This window comes from Physeter macrocephalus, unplaced genomic scaffold, assembly GCF_002837175.3.
Source record: "Physeter macrocephalus isolate SW-GA unplaced genomic scaffold, ASM283717v5 random_1312, whole genome shotgun sequence".
NCBI classification, from domain to species: Eukaryota; Metazoa; Chordata; class Mammalia; order Artiodactyla; family Physeteridae; genus Physeter; species Physeter macrocephalus.
In genome coordinates this window covers 1-18,799 of record NW_021146757.1, presented here as the reverse complement: position 1 = coordinate 18,799, position 18,799 = coordinate 1, and the positions used below count along the sequence as shown (strand labels likewise).

At 43.3% G+C, this 18,799-nt stretch overlaps 2 protein-coding genes across 2 annotated transcripts; one reads left to right on the top strand and one right to left on the bottom strand.

Annotated features, from left to right (window-relative positions):
- Positions 1 to 1,013: 1,013 nt before the first annotated feature.
- Positions 1,014 to 11,331, bottom strand: LSM3 (LSM3 homolog, U6 small nuclear RNA and mRNA degradation associated). Its single transcript, XM_007105483.3, has 4 exons — positions 11,215 to 11,331; positions 8,896 to 9,006; positions 6,281 to 6,376; positions 1,014 to 1,419 (listed from the first exon to the last, which is right to left on the bottom strand). The coding sequence occupies exons 1-4, from the start codon at positions 11,233 to 11,235 to the stop codon at positions 1,339 to 1,341; spliced, it is 309 nt and encodes a 102-aa protein (XP_007105545.1). The 5' UTR covers positions 11,236 to 11,331; the 3' UTR covers positions 1,014 to 1,338.
- A 134-nt stretch (positions 11,332 to 11,465) lies between these two features.
- Positions 11,466 to 18,793, top strand: LOC114485497 (DNA repair protein complementing XP-C cells-like). The gene is made up of 2 exons (XM_028487029.2): positions 11,466 to 11,708; positions 18,575 to 18,793. The coding sequence occupies exons 1-2, from the start codon at positions 11,561 to 11,563 to the stop codon at positions 18,769 to 18,771; spliced, it is 345 nt and encodes a 114-aa protein (XP_028342830.1). The 5' UTR covers positions 11,466 to 11,560; the 3' UTR covers positions 18,772 to 18,793.
- The last annotated feature ends 6 nt before the right edge of the window (positions 18,794 to 18,799 follow it).

Sequence of the window (18,799 nt, the reverse complement as noted above, 5' to 3'; positions counted from 1 at the left end):
GCAACGTGGAGAGAACCGCAGAGTGGCCGTCATGGCTGTGGTGGACATTAGGAGCCAGAGCTGCACCACACGCCGGGCCCACTCACTCACACAGGTACTTCCTCAGACCCACAGACAAGCAACGGAAGCTCGTGGAGCTTCAGTTTCTCATAACATCCCGCAGGAGAGTTGTTGCAGGGATTAAATAGGAAGACGTACAAAAAAATGCCTTTGCCTGGTGTACTCTGTTCGACAAAAGGTGACAATTATTACATGTATCACCATCATCAGCACTTAGGCAAGCATTCTACTCAGAAAGGGTGATCTAAAGGATCACCCACTTGCTACCATCAGAACCACAGTCCCATTCCTTCAACAGTGAACAGGCTGCTGTAAACAGGTTGCGTCCTGGGACTACTGAAGCCTGTGGACAAAGTGCGGGGTGGCAGAAGTGAGTGGTTCTCTCCTGTCTACTCACGTAAGGTAAGGCATCTGTCAGCTTGCCCACACTTGTTTTTTCCTTCTCCACTAACTTGCAGGAACAGGCACAATAAATAAAACGAAACCTTATTACACAACGTCTTAACGAAAGCATCTTTCTTGCACGTGGCTTAAAATATTGTGCATATGTTAGCATATTGTGCTAGATAATGGATTAACAACCACTGAAGCCTGGCCTTAGAAATAATCCGGCCAGAGAGAAGAGAACCAGGCTCCCATTTTTCACGCAGTGCCACTGTTTACAAGGAGAGCCCCCCCACCACGCCCACCCACCCCTGGTGCTCTTCCTCTGTGCTCTCACGGCATCCCATACATGCATGACGCCATCGGCCCTGACCTTACTGTCCCGCAGTTACTGGCTTCAACAACTGCCTTTCCAGAAGACTCCAGGGAGGGAAGCAAATGGACAAAACTGTCGTTCCCAGGACTCAACTTGGTGCCGCAAACACAGTAGATGCAACACAGAAGTGTACAAATAAAGTGAATGGAACACATGTGCTTATTTGAAAGAATTCACAAGACAGGAGACTGCATTAAAAATCAAAAAAGGAAACATCAAATTTAATTTAAACAAAGAAACCCAGAAATTGTCCGAAAAAACAATGGAGCAAATCAACTCCTGAAAAAGTTCTGCATCTTGGTGATCACATTTATTGGAAGGGTTGGAGAAAAATAAAAATGCCATTTAGCTTAAGAATTTGTGAGTTATCTGCAAATCAACTTATTTCAGAAGTGGAAGAATTCTTGGTTATTTCTTAAAATCAAAACGTACGCCGGTTTCTCTTTTGAGTATCTTCTACATTTAAAGAGGCAATCATACAAAATCTCCTATTTTCCACACAGGATAAATTCTTTGTTTCAACCAACTCTCAATGGTGGGGCAACTAGCACAACACCGTCTCCCCGGACAAAGAGCATCGGAATATTCCGTTTTGTTGACTGGAAGAGGGAAAAAAAAAAAAACACAGAACACATTTATACAAATTTGTAGTAGTATTATTTATTTTTCGAGAGAGAAATTTGAAAACAAAAAACCATAGATTCAACATAACACAAACAAATTGCTTAAAAAACCTGTTCACTTACCTTTGTGGCACAAAGCACCATCTAGGAACTGTTTCTTTTCCTGGAACACAACTGGGGCAGAGGCGTCAGCTACCCACCCAGCCCCTTCTGCCCCTCTTCTTGGCACACAGCTGGACCACGTTTCTCAAGCTCCCTGCCAACCAGATGGTGCCACGGACAGGGCTTTAACCAACGGAAAGTGAACAGAAGTGATGACCAACCTCCCACAAAGGCGCCTCTGTGTTCTGACACACTCTGTGTGACACACTCTGTGTCCCCGACCGTGGACTCAGATCGTGGAGAACCCCGGGGACGGCAGAGCCAGAAGCCTGGGTCCCCAACTGGGCACCTGGAAGAAAGCTACTGCACTGACCTAAAACCTCACTGAAGACTGTTGCGTGGGTACAAATACAATCCTACTGTGCTAAGCCCGCAGGTGCTGCTTCTATGTGCTACTGCACTCATATACAGAATGGATACCTTTTGCATTAGCCTAGGAGACAAGCCTTAGGCTGTAAGGAAACAGACATGGAAGGTCTGAAATTTTCTCATGCCTCGGCAAAACATTAAGTAAAACTGTTGCCTGCAGTGATTCCACAAGTAGCCCCAAAGATGTCCCAAACCTATAGGTTCTGGGGAAGAGGTTGAAAAAAGCCAAACATGAGCAGTGCTGCCGTTAACCTGATGCACTGGGCAGGGCAGTGTAAGGAAGAGATGAGCTTAGGTGAGAACTAGCCGGTTTTCAAGCAGAGATGATAAGAAACAGCATTCATGAGGTCATAAAAGCCAACTGTTTTTAGACCCCAAACTGTGGACAATAAGCAGGAAAAAAAGCTTTGAGGAACGAAGCTGCCCTGTAAATTCTCTCAGTGAAACAAACTCAGCCCTGAGGGGAAGACCAGATTAAGGGTGTCCCTTTCCCACCCAAATGTACTTTAGCAAGTACCCAAGGTAGCCGACATTAATTTGCGGGAGAGGAAGTTACACAAATTAGAGGTGAGGAACTAAAGAAATAAAGGCGTCTACAAGTTCTGCACAGAAAAAGACTTTGAGGAGAATGGCCCAAAGAAATGACTGGAAATAAACAGATCAGAAATATATGAAGTCAGAAGTTTTTAAAGAAATGGTATTGCCAAAGAACGCATACATAGCCCGGCTGAAGAAAGCCTTTGACAATTTGAGTCTTCCAGCATAAGTGAGACGCTTCTGTGAACGTTCTGCAGCCCCAGATTTAGCAAATAAAAATACAGGTCGCCCAATTAAATTTGAATTATAGATAAACGGGAAAGAATTTTTTTGAGTATGTCCCAAATATCGCACAGGACATACATGACCTAACCAAGGGATTTCTTCTACTACTCATGCCTCCCCAGGGGATCCATCACTGTGAAGGACCAGTAACTGCTCTACGTTCCCATTCTTTCCTTTTCTGAAAGGGAGTTATTTTGTTTGTTTGGTTGGTTTTTTTTTGCGGTACGCAGGCCTCTCTCACTGCTGCGGCCTCTCCCTGTTGCGGGGCATGGGCTCCGGACGCGCAGGCTCAGCGGCCACGGCTCACGGGCCCAGCCGCTCCGCGGCACGTGGGATCCTCCCGGACCGGGGCACGAACCCGCGTCCCCCGCATCGGCAGGGGGACTCTCAATCACTGCGCCACCGGGGAAGCCCTGAAAGGGAGTTTTTATGGCAGCAGATATCCTGTCCCTGCTGTTCTACAGTGGAGGTGGGAGGGGCAATGACAATTAATGTATCCTTTTTAGCTTACAGGAATCTGTACCACAACTGACCAAATGTAGATCCGACAGAGAACTCTCTCTCCGCCAGGCAGAAAATATTGGTAACAGCTATGTCTTCAGAAGTTTTTTAAAATGTAAGAACCATGTTTTATGAGCTTCTTGGGTACTGGAACTAACATAAAAGGAGAACCCCCAACAGTAAATTCAAGTAGTACCTATAAATGTAGTATGCTAAATCAAGTACACTTAAGTGTCATCGATGAATGTATCTAACTCTTTCCCAGATAATACACTCTCAGGGCAGTGGTTCTCAAGTTTCAGTGTGCATAAGATCACCTTTAGGGCTGTTTCCTGGCTCCACGCGCAGAGATCCTCACTCAGTAGGCCAGGGTGTGGCCCATGAACTGCATTTCTGACACACTCCAGGTCTACCCATACTCCTGGTTCGAGGAACACACTCTGAGAATCACTCTCAGAGAAACAAGGATCATGTCTGCTGTCTGCTACTAGGAAGCAGCACTGCCTTCTGGTTTCCTTCCAGTTGCAAAAGGCAACCTAGTCTTACCATAGCCAGTTCAGTGAAGGAGTCAGCGCTCATCAAAATAACTGACATATTTTACTCAAATCCCTCACTCAGTGGTCATACTTCTGAACTAAAAAGTTCCAACCTTACCTTCCTATGGAAACCACTTCATCCGAAATGATGCTCTATTAATTCAATTACAGTTTTCTGGAGATACAAGTAAGCAGCTTCTATGATCGCCCCCAAGGATCCCTGCCTCCTGGTGTTCACCCACTTGTGTAACCCCCTCCTTCTGACTGTGGGTAAAATTCGTGCCTTGCTTCTAACCAGCAGAATACTACAAAGTTAGTGGGATGTCACTATCATGATTAGGTTACATAAGATAGTTACTTCCACCTTGCTAGCCAGCTCTCATGCTGGGTTTGATGAAGCAAGCCGCCAGTGGTAGAGGCCCTGCAGCAAGGAACTGAGGGGCTCTCAGACCAAAACCCTCGAGGAAATGAATCCTCTCAACAACCACGCAAGTGAGCTTAGAAGCAGAACCTTCCCCACTTTAGCCTTCAGATGAGACCCCAGCCCTTGTGCAGCCTTGTGAGAAACCCTGAAGCAAAGGACCCAGCTGAGCCTGGACACCTGACCCACACAAACTGAGCTAATAAATGTGTGTACTTTTAAGCCACTAAGTTTTCCGCTGACTTGCTATATAAAATTCTGAGATATAAGGTCCAAATAACTGAGGAAATCATGAACATAAACAGGGAATTGAGAATGATCTCATTTTGAAGGTGAACACCAGAAGTTTAGTTTTATATATACTGAGTTTGAGATAACATCCAATGTGGATATATTTTCAATAAGAATATTGGAAAAGAGAGAGTGAAGTTCAGAAAAGAAAAAAGCTGGAGACACAGATTTATCCATAATCATAATGGCCACCAATCACCACTTGCCACCAGCTTTACAAGCACCAAATTCAGTGCAACCTGTGATAATCCTGGGAGGAAGGCACAATTATTGTATTGGCATTTTACAGAGGAGGTCCCTGAGGCTTAAAAAATTTCTAGAACTTGCCCAAGGTCACATAACTAATCAGCAGCAGCCAGGATTTGAACCGAGATCTGTTAAGCCAGAGCTCAAGCTTTCATGCTGTACTACTATTACAGATTGATGGCTTACCAGTAATTACTAAATGACATCTGAGGGGGGGAAAAAAAGATTAAAAAAAAATCCCACGTTCAGAGGGAGAAAGAAAACTAGCCACGGAGTCGGGACTGGTTGAAAAGAGGAGGAAAGCCGGGATAAAGGAGAACCACAAAAACCAACAAAGGCTGACATCTGAACGCTTACTACGTGCCTGTCACCACCTGAAGGCTTTTCACGGAATCTCTCAATGAATCCTCAATAGCTGTATGAAGTGAGTCGTATTACCATCCCCATTTTACAGATACAGAAACTTAGTCACAGACAAGTTGGGTAACTGGTACAATTATATAGCTGGTAAGCAAGGGAGTCAAGATGTGAATCCAGGTGGTCCTGAGGGCCAGAGTGGCTTCTCAATACTTAAAAGACTGAACAAAATGTGCCAATATCCGGAAGATCTGCGTAATTCAGTGAACCAATATTTTCCAAACGACCAGAGCTTGATGTTACAAAATCATGCATGTATAAAAAATCCATTCCAAGCACAAGGTAGACCAATGAATTTGCATATAACAAAGAGTATGAAAAGTTCACTGATATAGTTTCAGATTTTACACTACAACTAACCTTTAAGAAACTACCGCTTGCTGAGTTTGGATGTAGTATCAAAGGCAAGTATCCACAAAAAATACTCCTCCCTTTCCAACTACCTATCTGTGTGACATTCACAATATAGCACAACAGATTAAATGCAGAAACAAAGATGTGAGTAACTAGCTGTTGTCTATTAACCCAAGCATTTGCAAAACATAAAACAAAGACACTTCTCACTTAATATTTTGTTTTAGAAAATACAGCTATTATTCATAAAAATGTTACTTATGTCAAAATGTAATAGATTTATTATTATTTTTAATGAGTTAAATATTTTAAAAATTTCTCAGTTTTAGTTTCTAGTAAGTATTGATACATAAGTCCACATCAAACAAAACATTGTCCAGTATTACTGTTATACGCCAGCACACAGAGGCATCTTACACAGCCATATCTCAACGAATCTTGGCAACCCTACGACAGAAGTGACTGTATTCCTGCTTACCAGTGAGGAAGTTACATCTGCAAAGGTACTTCCCTTGCCCAGCGAAACCCAGACAGGAAGTAGCCAAGCCAGCAGTGGAAACCAGGTCTGTCCAACCCCAATGCCTTTGGTTTTTTTAATTGCTACACTCTACTGAGTCCATGAATAGGTATCAAAACACGACAGGCTTTCCATAAATAACTGTTGGATTCTGAGAACAACTGACATTTTAAAAGCGATGAATGGAACTGCATGACTTACTTTATATATCTCTTCATATGTTTCTTCATCAATTTCTATAGTTGTCACAGTTTCTTCCACATCTCCCAATATCATATTTAAATGCTGATCATAAGCCTGAAGTGGGAAGGTGAGGGACCAAGAAATGTAATAAGCAAATTAGGAAATAATAAACCGGGCTTATAATATGCATATCACTCAATTACAAGTAACACATAATACTTATACCACAAACTTTTACATGCACATAAAAAATAATCCTGCTGTGCTAATATACTGTTTCTCTGCCAATCATCTCCAATGATAACTTAATTGACCTGATACAAACATAAGACTGTTATGGTCAAAAATGAATTACTCAAAATAATTTGAAATTATTTTTTTATTTTTTATTTTTTTTTGCGGTACGCGGGCCTCTCACTGTTGTGGCCACTTCCGTTGAGGAGCACAGGCTCTGGACGCGCAGGCTCAGCGGCCAGGGCTCACGGGCCTAGCCGCTCCGCGGCATGTGGGATCCTCCCAGACCGGGGCACGAACCCGTGTCCCCAGGGCCCACGGGCCTAGCCGCTCCGCGGCATGTGGGATCCTCCCAGACCGGGGCACGAACCCGTGTCCCCTGCATCGGCAGGCAGACTGTCAACCACTGCGCCACCAGGGAAGCCCTTGAAATTATTTGTAAAGTGCCCACCCTATTTGTTATCTAAGGCAGTCACGTAAATACTTATAATATTTAATTATGAAAAAAAGCCAGTTCATATATCTTTCAGTATACTTCTTTCAATTCCATCTGTAATAGTGTGACAAGAAAGATACAGTAAAGGAAATAAAATTCTTTAACTGCTAAGATGACGGCAATGCAGTCTCCTAAAAGCACAAGACCCTGTCACTCAACATGCCCTGTCCTAAACTAAACACCACAAAGTAAAGTAAGTAGAGCAACACCCTGCACACTAGAGCCTCACCAGAACTAGTTTTTCGGCACCTGTGGGCTCGATCAACAATTACTGCAACTCAGATATTCAGGGATGTCCTCAATCCGAGCTCTAAGGCTCATGCATTTTACTAAAAGGTGAAGCTCCAGGGGCTGGGAGGGAGGGAGTGGCTTGTTTAGAACCCACTTATGCTTACTTCGAGCCAAGTGTTAAATGGTTCACCAGCTCACATCAAAATAAAAATAGCCAATTAGCAACACGCGGAACTGCTAGGCAAAGCAACAAACGGGGGCAAAGATCTACAGATGAGGGACAGAAAACAAAAGGCTGGGGGTCATTCAGTACAGAGGCAATTGAGTGTAGGCAGGGCACTGAAGAAGCCTCCAGAGTGAAGGCAACACGTCTGTCCTGGGGTGTTTGTCTACTTGCCACTGGCCCATGTGATTAAGTTCAATTCTATTTTTCTCTGCGAAGCTGCCACTATTCCATTACCCGGGGTTCCTCTTCCTTTCTGTAATTTAAGACTACTAGGTCCCCACTTCCTTTCCAAGCACAGGAGGTTCTTTACCTTTAGGTTTCATGTTAGGTAGAATCATAGTACTTAAGAGGGGGCTGAAGTCAGACTGCCTAGGTTCCTCGTCGGGCCCTCTTTTTACTGGCTGTGTCACCTTAAGCAAAGTAACTTCATCTTTCTGAGCCTGAGCTTCTTCAAACATAAAACGGGATAAGGAGTATCTACCCTCATAGAGTTGTTAGAGAGATTAAATAAGATACTACATGCAAAACACTTAGAGTAACAGTACCTGGCATATAATTAATGCTCAATAAACAGTAGCTATTTTTAATCACTTCAGGGTAGAATGGTAGTAATAAAAAACAACTTACTCAGGAAAGTAACGAGTTAACAAGAAGAGGCAAAACCTTTAGTATACTCTCTTTATGAATAAATGGGACCACCTCAAGGGACCAATCCCATAGAAATATTTGCAGATATACACAAAGGTCGATGTATAAAAATGCTTATAGTAGTAAGAAATGGAAAACAATCTTAATATCACTGCTACCATATACAGAATTCTACATAATCATTTAAAAAAATAAAGGAGATGCACTTATGCACTTATGATCAATAATTTCCAAGAATAATTAAGTGAAAAAGAAAGGTGTCCCCAAAATGTATAGCAAGATCCCATTTATTTTTTTTAGAGGTGGTGTATATAGTGCAAATATATACATACAGACACACATTCTTGTATATATGTGTAAATATACAGAAAAGACCTGAAAGACTATAGACTCAAAAGAAGAAATGGCATTTCCCCTTTTACTCTACGTATGTCTGTGCTGTCTAAAATTTTTCACAATAAAACACAAATTTATATATATATCCGTAATTTAAAGAACACTCAAATGAGAATGGAGGACAAATAAATGTTATTTACAAATAAACACAGGAAAAAATGAAAGAAATGAAAAAATTCTTTAATAAACACACCATTTCCGCTAAGAGAAATAAATGTTAACAATATGAATAAAACACAGTTGCATTTGGCTATTGGAAATACGACTGGCTTTGCACCTCCTCCTTGTCTACATTCAAACACTCTTCCAGAGTGGACAGTTTTTACATTTCAAAGGGGTGGGAGGAGGGAGCAACCGCAAGGAAATAATCTGATTTCAAGGTGATTTAGTAAATTTACTCACATGTAACCTGCCTCGAAGCTCTCTGTCGTTTCTCATTTTCACATAGATTCGTTCATCCAGACTGAGCCTGATGAGATCCAGAGGCTCTTCTACAGTGTTGGTAGTTTGTTGCTGATAAAAGAAACAGGCTTAGTAATACAGTACTAGAGAGTGAAGTGTCTGAACCATCGGTGCCCTGCATGACGGTGGGCAAATTACTTAACCCCTCTATGCCTCAGTCTCCGAATCTGCAAAATGTGTATAACGACAATGCCTACCCAACACTGTTGTTGTGAGGCTTAAATGACATATTTGAAGGCATAGAACAGTGCCTGACACAGAGTAAGTGCTAGATAAATGAGGGCTGAAACATACGTACACAGAAAGGAGTTATATGACAAAATAATCATGACGGCCCTCTGTTCCCTCAAAATCCAAACTGTCTGACCCCATTTCAGTGTGTAGGGAGTCACTCTCTCAGAGACTTCAGCTTTATCTCAAATATCATTTAGTAATTCGAAGAACTTACATTTAATGACTACCACATACTAGTCATAATGCTAAGCAGATGAATGTTTGACGGAGGATTATGAATTCAGTACAGGGTAAGTTGAGTTCAGGGTGCCATTTGGTCAGAAAGATGAATATATTTAGCAGGCAGTATAGAATACTGGTTGAAAGCACTGGCTTTGGAGTCAGGCAGTGTGGGTTCAATTCCTGACTCTGACACTTATGAATTGGGATTAAAAAATCATGCCATCTCTAATTCTCAGTTTCCTTGTTTACAAAATGAGGAAGCCACAATCTCCCCCCCCATAATTCTTGGGAGGATTAGAGCTAATGTATTTAACTGAAGTATCTGATGTATTTTAAATAGTGTCTGGCAAACAGAAAAGTACTTATAAATGGTTCTTTTTATTACTATTAAAAAACTGTTGGAAACAAGTCTCAAAGAGATCAGGGCTAGGATGACCAGGGTCCATGTGGAAGGGATGCTTGAAGCCAGGAGAGTTGATAACATTATTCAAGGAGAGCTGCTTCAGTAAGTACATAAGGCCAGTGGAGGAAGGTGACTGAATGTTACAGGCTCTACAACCCTAACACAGAGTAAAAGGGGAAAAAAAAAGAAGAAAAAATACTGACTCACCTAGTCCCCATCCCCAGTTCAAAAGGTGTTTGTTAAGGACCAGCTAACCAAATACTAGATTACAATGATCCAGAAGTCAGTCCCTGCCCTCAAGGAGTTCATTCTAGTGGGGAGTGGCATATAAATAAGTAACCATAACACTGTAAGGATATATACATGACTGAGCCCTACTACCCACTGTCCACCCTTTTCATCCCATAGTTTTAAACACTGACTTTTCAAAGCGGACTCCCTGATCATTCGATTCATTCACTCAATAAATATCTGTTGAGTGTTTCCAGCACCGTTCTAAACCCCGAGGACAGAACAGTGAACAAAACTCTTGCTCTTAAGGAACTCACATTCCAGTTGGGGATACAGGCATTAAACAAAGAAGCATACACTTAATATGAACCAATAACATGCTATGAAGAAAAATAAAGCAGACTGGGAGAGTGCCGTTTGATGCAGGTGGCCAAAGAAGTCCTCTTTGAGGAGGTGAGATTTCAGTAGAAAGCTGAACAAGCTGTAACCTGATCCACAAAGATATCTGAGGAAGAGCATTTTGGAAAGAAAGGAGAGCGGGTGAGAAAGCCTGCAGGACCATCAGTTATTCTGAATACCAGTTCCTTGCTTGTTGCCTTCATACCACATCACGGCCCCGTATATCGCGCACACTTATGTTTACTTTTTACCCGTCCTTCCCCGAATATAAACTTCAAGCGGGGCCAGGGACCACGTACGTCAATGCCAGTGTCCCTGGTGCTCAGAACGGTGTCCAACCACTCAAAGACGATGCTCACTAGGTGTTCGTTGACTGTGCAACAACTGCTGCGCTCAGTAACGATAACAACTCAACCGTATTATCAGGCTTTTTATCAGAATCCCGACAGGTCCGTGAGGCAGGCAAGGATAATTATTCCCTACCCTACAGAAAAAGGTGAGACTCAAGAGAAAGGAAGTGACGAGAGTGAGGAATAACTAGTTGCCAGGAGACTTCGAACAGAAAAAAAATCTCAGGACCTGAGGCAAAATTGGGACGAGGCGCAGTTAACCAAGAGGCAAAGTAAGGCCGTGAAGACCCAGAAAGAGGCGGCGTGATTGGCCACCTTGCCGTGAGCTTGGAGAAAGCAACCCTGACAGGCAAAGTGGGGCAGAGCCAGGCCTGGGCCTGGGGAAGCCGCTCCGAAGCGAGTTCTTCAGGTAACACTCACCTGGTCCACGTCGTCCGCCATCTTTCAAACCCTGCGCTCTTTCCCGCCTCTCGCGAGAGCACGAGAACCCCCTCCGGTCTCTGGAAAGGCGAGGACGCAATGCGCCGGAAGTAGAAAAAAATCGGTTTTGCGGCTTCTTGCTTCCTGCAGTTAGCATTGGTCCTTTGGGGCTGGGGCGGAGCTTTATCAGGGGCGCCGACGTTGGGGCGGGGGGAATTGGGTACCCGGTGTCTAAGTGAGGGGGCGTGGCCGCTCCTCGCCCCGCCTAGGGGCGGAGCCAGTGCGCGGGCAGTGTCCCGTGGCGGCGCGGTGCGTCAAGCGTCCGGCCAGTCCTGCCCAGGCAAAGATGGCTCGGAAGCGCACGGCGGGCCGGGAGCCGCGGGGACGCGAGTTGCGCGGCCAGATGGCCGCGGGCAGGGAGCCGCGGGGACGTGAGTCACGCGGCCAGACGGCCAAGAGCGAGAGCAAAGCCAGGCGCGAGGAGAAGGAGGCGGGTGAGAGCGAGGCCGAGCCGGGCTTAGGGGGAGAGGCTGGAGGAGGGCGGGAGGCAGGGCCGGTGGGGGAGGGCGAGGCCGGCCTCCTGCAGGTGCGGGCGAGGCAGCCCCGCGCCCACCTGGGCCAGCGAGACGGCGTTCCGGTGACCGCGGGAGGCAGGCGGCACGCGGCTGCCCTGGGCCTCCCCGACGTCGCTGCGCCTTTGCCCTCCGTGCCGGGAGCGATGCGCCCTGAGCGGTTCCGCGGAGCCCGGCGGGACCGCGAGCTCCCCTGCTCAGCCTCTTCCTGCTCCGCGTCATTCGCAGGATCAAGTCCGGCCTCCTGGTAGATGCAGAGCGTGAATAGGCAAGAGGCACTGCGGTTGTTTTGTGTCCCCACAAGACGAACTGACCAGGACTTAGAGTGCTGGAGTGTACTCATCTCCTGAATAGTACCTTCAGCCAAATCTCACCTCAGAGTCCCAGCTTCGGATCCCACCTGACTTCTTCTAGTGCATATCGAATAGGCTTCTTATACTTGCCCTGGGCAAAGCCAAACTCTTGATTTTCCCCTGTTAAACCTGCCCCTTCCTCACTTTTCCCCTTCTCAGTAATTGATCGCTTCACTTGTTAAAGCAGACCCCTCCTCTTCCTTGCACGCACACCTCCAATCCTTCAGCAGGTCCTGTTAGTTCAACCTCAGAACCACATCTCCAGTCTCTCCACTTCTCTTTATTCCCGTGGCCACACCCCCTGCCCAAGCCACCCTCACTTTTCAGGTGAGCGACTGCAGTTGCCTCTTCACTGGCCTCCTTACTTCCTTTCAATCCCTCACCACGGCAAGGGTTCTCCATGCAGCGGCGCAAGTGATCTTAAAAAAAAATCAGATCTTGCCATGCTCCTACTTCAGATCCTCTGTGGCTTCCCATTGCTCGTCATAAAATCCAGATTCCTCACCATGGCCTACAAGATCCTGCATGATTTGGCTCCTGCTTCTTCTGTTGTCTGCTACCACTTTCTTCTTTGCCAGATATCCTCCTTGTTGGCCTCCGTTTGGTTCCTCAGATACGCTGTTATTTTTCACCTGAGCCTTTGCCTTTGATGTTCCTTCTCCTTAGAATGTTCGTCCGTGGCTTTTGCCGTGGCTCACTTCTGTTCCTCCAGGTCTCAACCCAGGCACTCCTTGAGAATCCTGCCTAAGGTGGTCTCTTCCAGGTACCCCTGGTGAGAGAGGCTCTGACAGCCTGTGTCACATCTGTAATGATCTTGTTAATTTATTTGCTTCTTTTCTGACCTGTCTTACCAGAATTTAAGCTTATGAAAACATGTCTTATTTTTTTGCTGTATCCTATCTTGTCCTCCCCCCCTTCTGTGCGTATACTAAGTGCTCAATAAATTTTATAAATAATTGCATAATGCATGCTGTAGAATGGATTTCTGGGGTACCTGATATAACTGGGTAGACGATTAGCCTAGGTCACCAGCAAGGGCTCCTGTGACATAGATTCAGTAATTCTGTGATTCTGTACATATTTTAAGGCCATGATCCATTGGGAAATAGTCAAATGGTAACCATTTCTTAAGAGGTGATTTACCTCACAGTTAATACTACAAGTTCCATTTTATTCGTTGACTCACTCCTATAACATTTGTTGAGTACCTAATGTCTGCTGCACACGAGCTAGGTGACATGGGAGATAGAGGTTTCTTGGAGATTAGAGTAGGGTAGTGTTCACATTTACCAAAAAAATATCCAAGACAGCGTGTGATTTCGTGGAAGAAGGTATAAGGCTTTCTGACTTCTGAAGGAATAATCAGGAGAGATTGGGAAATGCTCTCTGAAGAAGTTATGTTTGGTCTGCAACTTGAAGAATAGGTAATATTTCAGCAAATGGCTGTGAAAAGGGGTTGTCATTCTAGTCAGAGGGAATGTATTCTGAATACGTGGCGATTAAAATTTTTTTTTGAAATCAAAAGGTATTGGAAATGCCGCCAGCCCGGGTAGCATTCCTCCCAGCTAAACACTTCACCTTGGCACCAGGTTGGTATAGCTCCAACATTTAGTAGTTATATGTGCTTGGGTTATATATGAGAGGCAAATAATTTAGCCTCTCTGGACCTCGTCTGTGAAACTTAATTCTAACCTGCTGGGTGGCTGTGAATTTTCATCTCGTAAGGCTCCTGGCATGGCCCAGGTGAGGTAATCAGATGGGCTAGCTCATATCAATTCAGCCTACACGTAGGCAAGGATGCACTTAAGCTTCACTCATGCTCTGCGAGCCAGTGGAGCTGCAGTAAGTTTCCAAGGTAGCTTCCAGGAAGAGTTATCAGCTTTGATGTGGTTGGGTAGAGGAGCAATTTGGTTGTGGTTTTGGCCGCAGGTGACACTGATTTGGTGACTCTCCAGTGTACTGTCTAACAGCACCATAGTGTGGGTTTTTCCAGAACCTCAGTGCATGCACGTGAAGGTGACACTTGGCTGCTTTTAACAGCTGGGGACAAAGAAAATAGTCTTCCACATTACATCTTTGTTTCTATTAGGGCACCTCTGGTTTCTCCATATTTAATCTCAATGTTAAATCCTTCATCAACGTAGTTCATTAACTCCTTCAACAGATACTTACTGAGCACTTGCTATTTTCAGGCCCTTTGCTAGGCTCTGGAATTATAGCGGTGAACAGGATAGGCAAGGTTCCTGCTCTCACGATGCCTGTAATCTTTGGGGAAGCGTAGGTAGGACAAGTAAGTTAAAAAATAAATTCACATGGTGATAAGAGCTATGAAGAAGGTAAAACAGGTTGCTGTAATAAAGCTGACATGGGGACAGGGAAGAAGCGGCTGGTAGAATCAGTGGTCAAGGAACTCCTGTGTGAAGATGTGGCACTTTGAGCCTATTACCGACTGTAATGAAGGAGCCTTTTGTAGGACGTTGTGGGGGAAAAGAGCTCTGGGCAGAGGAATTCGTAAGGTTAAAGACCCATAGGAGGGGATGTTTTGGAATTGAGGTGAGAGACGTGAGTAGGACCCTTAGGTTGCAGACCAAACTAAGGAGTTTGTGTTTTATTCGTAGTGCTATGAGGTGCTGCTGGCAGTTCTCAGCAGGTGTTTTTTTTAGTAAATCAATGGCTGGCCAAGCAAGCCCCAGTGGTTAATTCATGCCCTGCTGAAATAACTTGGTTAAGGTCAAGGAGGCTGGTTAGACAGTTGTCCCTCGGTATCTGCAGAGAATTGGTTTCAGGACCTCCGTGTATAGTAAGATGTGCGGATGCTCAAATCCTTTACGTAACAGTGTAGTACGGTCAGCCCTTCGTAATCTTCTGGTTCCACATCTGCAGATTCAACCAAAGTTCAATCCGAGGTTGGTTGAATCTGCAGATTCAGAACCGGGGGATATGGAGGGCTGACTGTAGTAGACAGCTCTAGATCTTGGAGAGTCCTGGAAAATGGCCTCTTTTTTTTTTTTTTTTTTTTTTTTTTTTTTTTTAATTATAGTTGACTTACAATATTAGTTCAGATGTACAACAGTGGTCTGATATTTGATATTGGACTTTACTCCATATAAAGTTATTATAAAATATTGGCTATATTCCCCGTGCTATACATTGCATCCTTGTAACTTACTGATTTTATACCTAGTCCTTTGTACCTCTTAATCCTCTTCCCCTATCTTGCCTCTCCCCCCACCCCTTTCCCCACTGGTAGCCACTAATTTGTTCTCTGTATCTGAGTCTGTTTCTGTTTTGTTATATTTGTTCATTTGTTTTATTTTTTAGATTCCACATATAAGAGAAAAGACAGTATTTGTCTTTCTCTGTCTTATTTCACCAAGCATGATACCCTCCATGTTGTTGCAAATGGCAAAATTGCATTCTTTCTATGGCTGAGTAATGTTTCTAATTCCTTTAGATGGTAGGTTAGGTTGTTTGAGATTTTTTCCTGTTGAGGTGGGCCTGTATTGCTGTAAGCTTCCCTCTTAGAACTGCTTTTCCTGCATCCTGTAGATTTTGTAAAATTGTGTTTTTATTTTCACTGTCTTAAGGTATTTTCTGATTTCCTCTTTGATTTCATGATTCATCCACTGGTTTTTTTGTTTTTGTTTTTTAGTAGCATCTTGTTTAGTCTCCATGTGTTTGTGTTTTTTTTCTTTTTTCTTCCTGTAACTGATTTCTCGTTTCATACTGTTGTCATTGGAAAAGATGCTTGATACATTTTCAGTCTTCTTGAATTTGTTGGGACTTGTTTGGGGGCTAGCATGTGATCTATCCTGGAGAATGTTCCATGTGCACTTGAAAAGAATGTGTATTCTGCTGTTTGTGGACAGAATGTCCTGCAGATATCTATTAAGTCCATCTGGTCTAATGTGTCATTTAAGGTCACTGTTTCCTTTTTTTCCCATTTATTTATTTATCTATGGCTGTGTTGAGTCTTCGTTGCTGTGCGCGGGCTTTCTCTAGTTGTGGCGAGTGGGGGGCTACTCTTCATTGCAGTGTGTGGGCTTCTCATCACAGTGGCTTCTCTTGTTGCGGAGCACGGGCTCTAGGCGTGCGGGCTTCAGTAGTGGCACACGGGCTCTAGAGCGCAGGCTCAGTAGTTGTAGCACACAGGCTTAGTTGCTCCGTGGCATGTGGGATCTTCCCGGACCAGGGCTCGAACCCGTGTCCCCTGCATTGGCAGGCAGATTCTTAACCACTGTGCCACCAGCGAAGTTGCAGGGTCACTGTTTCCTTATTGATCTTCTGTCTGAATGATCTGTCCATTGATGTAAGTGAGGGTGTTAAGGTCCCCCACTATTGTACTGCTGTCAATTTCTCCCTTTATTTCTGTTAATATTTGCTGTATATATTCAGGTGCTACTATGTTAGGTTCATATGTGTTTATGAATGATATCTTCTTGTATTGACCTCTTTATCATTATATAATGTCCTTTGTTTTTTATTATAGACTTTGTTTTATAGTCTGTCTTGTCTGATACAAGTCTTGCTACCCCAGCTATCTTTTTGTTTCCGTTTGCGTGGAATATCTGGATAATAGCCTCTTGATACTGTGGCACCAAAAACAAAAAAAAAACCAGCAAAGAATAAAGAAAAAAATGTCATCCGTATGTCTACCATCCAGAAACAGCCCCCACTAAATAATAGTGTATTTCCATCTAGTCTGTGTATTTTTTTGTGTGTAGTAGAAAGTACACTATTAAAATAATTTTGCATTCTTAACCATTTTATCATTTTCCTTTGTCTTAAAAGATGACTGAATTATATATCATTGTGTGACTGTACCATAATTGATGCTTATCTAATGGATAGACATTCAGATTTAAAAATTTTTGGATATTATGAATAATGATGCTATGAACAGTTTTTTGATTCACAGTTTGTTTCCCTTGTTCTCACTTTTAACTCCTCGACCTCTCTCTTCAAAGCACAAAAATACACAGCTGTGCCTTTTAGCCAACCAAGTGATTTTGGTGAGGAAGAAATAGTGCTTCTGGAGCAACCTCCCACCTGCATCTTTAGATTAGTAAAGTGAAGTATTTACCATCTTTGCTTATTAACAAAGGGCTAAAAACCACTGTAAGATCTAGAAATCCTGATTTTAAGGGTGCCCTACCAAACTGTCAAGTCATAAATAAACTTTTAAACAAATTCTGGCCTTGAAATAAGAAATCTGTTTCCAGATTATAAATAACTAATTTTGAAATATTTTGTTCCCATTAAAATGTTTAAAACCTGGGAATGCATAAATTTCTTCTTTTAGAAAACATTTTAAAGAAACAGAACTGAATCAGTGATTTTAACCAGCATTAAAACAAATGCTGTTATAAGGTGAAATTTATTAAAATTAAGTTATGATTTTATTTAGATCAAAAGGGAGAGTCTTTTTCCCCCATGCAAAATTGTATTCTTGGGGAATATAAATACCTATCCAGAGAGTCAGCAGGACAAACCATAGAGGAAAGGAATGAATTAATTTGATATTTTAGGTTAATATTGCAGCTCCTTTTGGAACCTCAGTAAAGGCTAGGGTATTTTTGTTTTCCACAGTTAATTGAAGCAGAGTTGGGCAGCAGCAAAAGAAGATGATTTATTTCAGATTCGAGATAATTTGCATGAATATATTTATAGTAGAACAGAAAATATTTCCTTGTCATATTAATACATATTATAAATATATATACCAGGTAATATATGTTAATAAGGAGACCATGCTTTTAGATACCCTAGTTGAACTAAAACCAACAGTTTATGCATTTTTTGTATTTCCCTTTAACAAAAAAAAGAAACAATAATTATTTTGAGAAAATAAAGTTATTTTTGAGTTAACTGCTGACTCATTCCAGCCCTAAGTTTGCTGAGAGTGGCACTGAGGTAAGACTAGAAAGATTTCGTAATGTATGTGTTTTGAGTAGTGTTTGGGTTTGATAGATGACAGAAACTTAGATTAGGAGAAATCGGTTGTGGTAAAACTGGAAACTTGGACATGTTTATAAACTTGAAACATTTCACTTAATAGGAGTGGATTATCCCTAAAATAAATAATGAGTCTTGGCAGGTAGTAAATAAGCAAGGTGTTAATTAATGGATTGATGCATTTTCCTTGCTGGATATTAGCTGAAATTTAAGGTTTGCAGTTTAGGTTGTATGAGTCATGTGGTGGTGTGTCTGTAGTCTTAGGAGGAGTAGAGTACAGTGCTGATAAAGGAAGAGTGTAGAGTGTAGACCAGCTGGAGGTGGGAAGAGGCTGAAAGCTGGTTGCTGACCAAACATGGGATGGTGACGGAGGTTTAGAGGGAGGTTAGCAGAGAGGACTTCTCATGACCCTGCCCATGAAGCTACAGTGTCTCCACCTTTCCTATTGTCTCCTATCTCATGTTCTGTGTGGTCATCTAGATGTCTTCGAAGATGAGAAACCTCTAAAGAAGAGCCTTCTCTCAAAAGTTTCACGAGGAAAGAGGAAGAGAGGCTACGGTGATTCTGGGGGCCCAGCAGATGGTCCAGCCAGAAAGAAAGCGGCCAAAGTGACTGTGAAATCCGAAAGCCCTCAGGTTAAGGATGAAGGCCTCAGCGACAGGGAAGATGTCAGGTGAGACGGCTGACAAGCTCGCGACCAGGTCT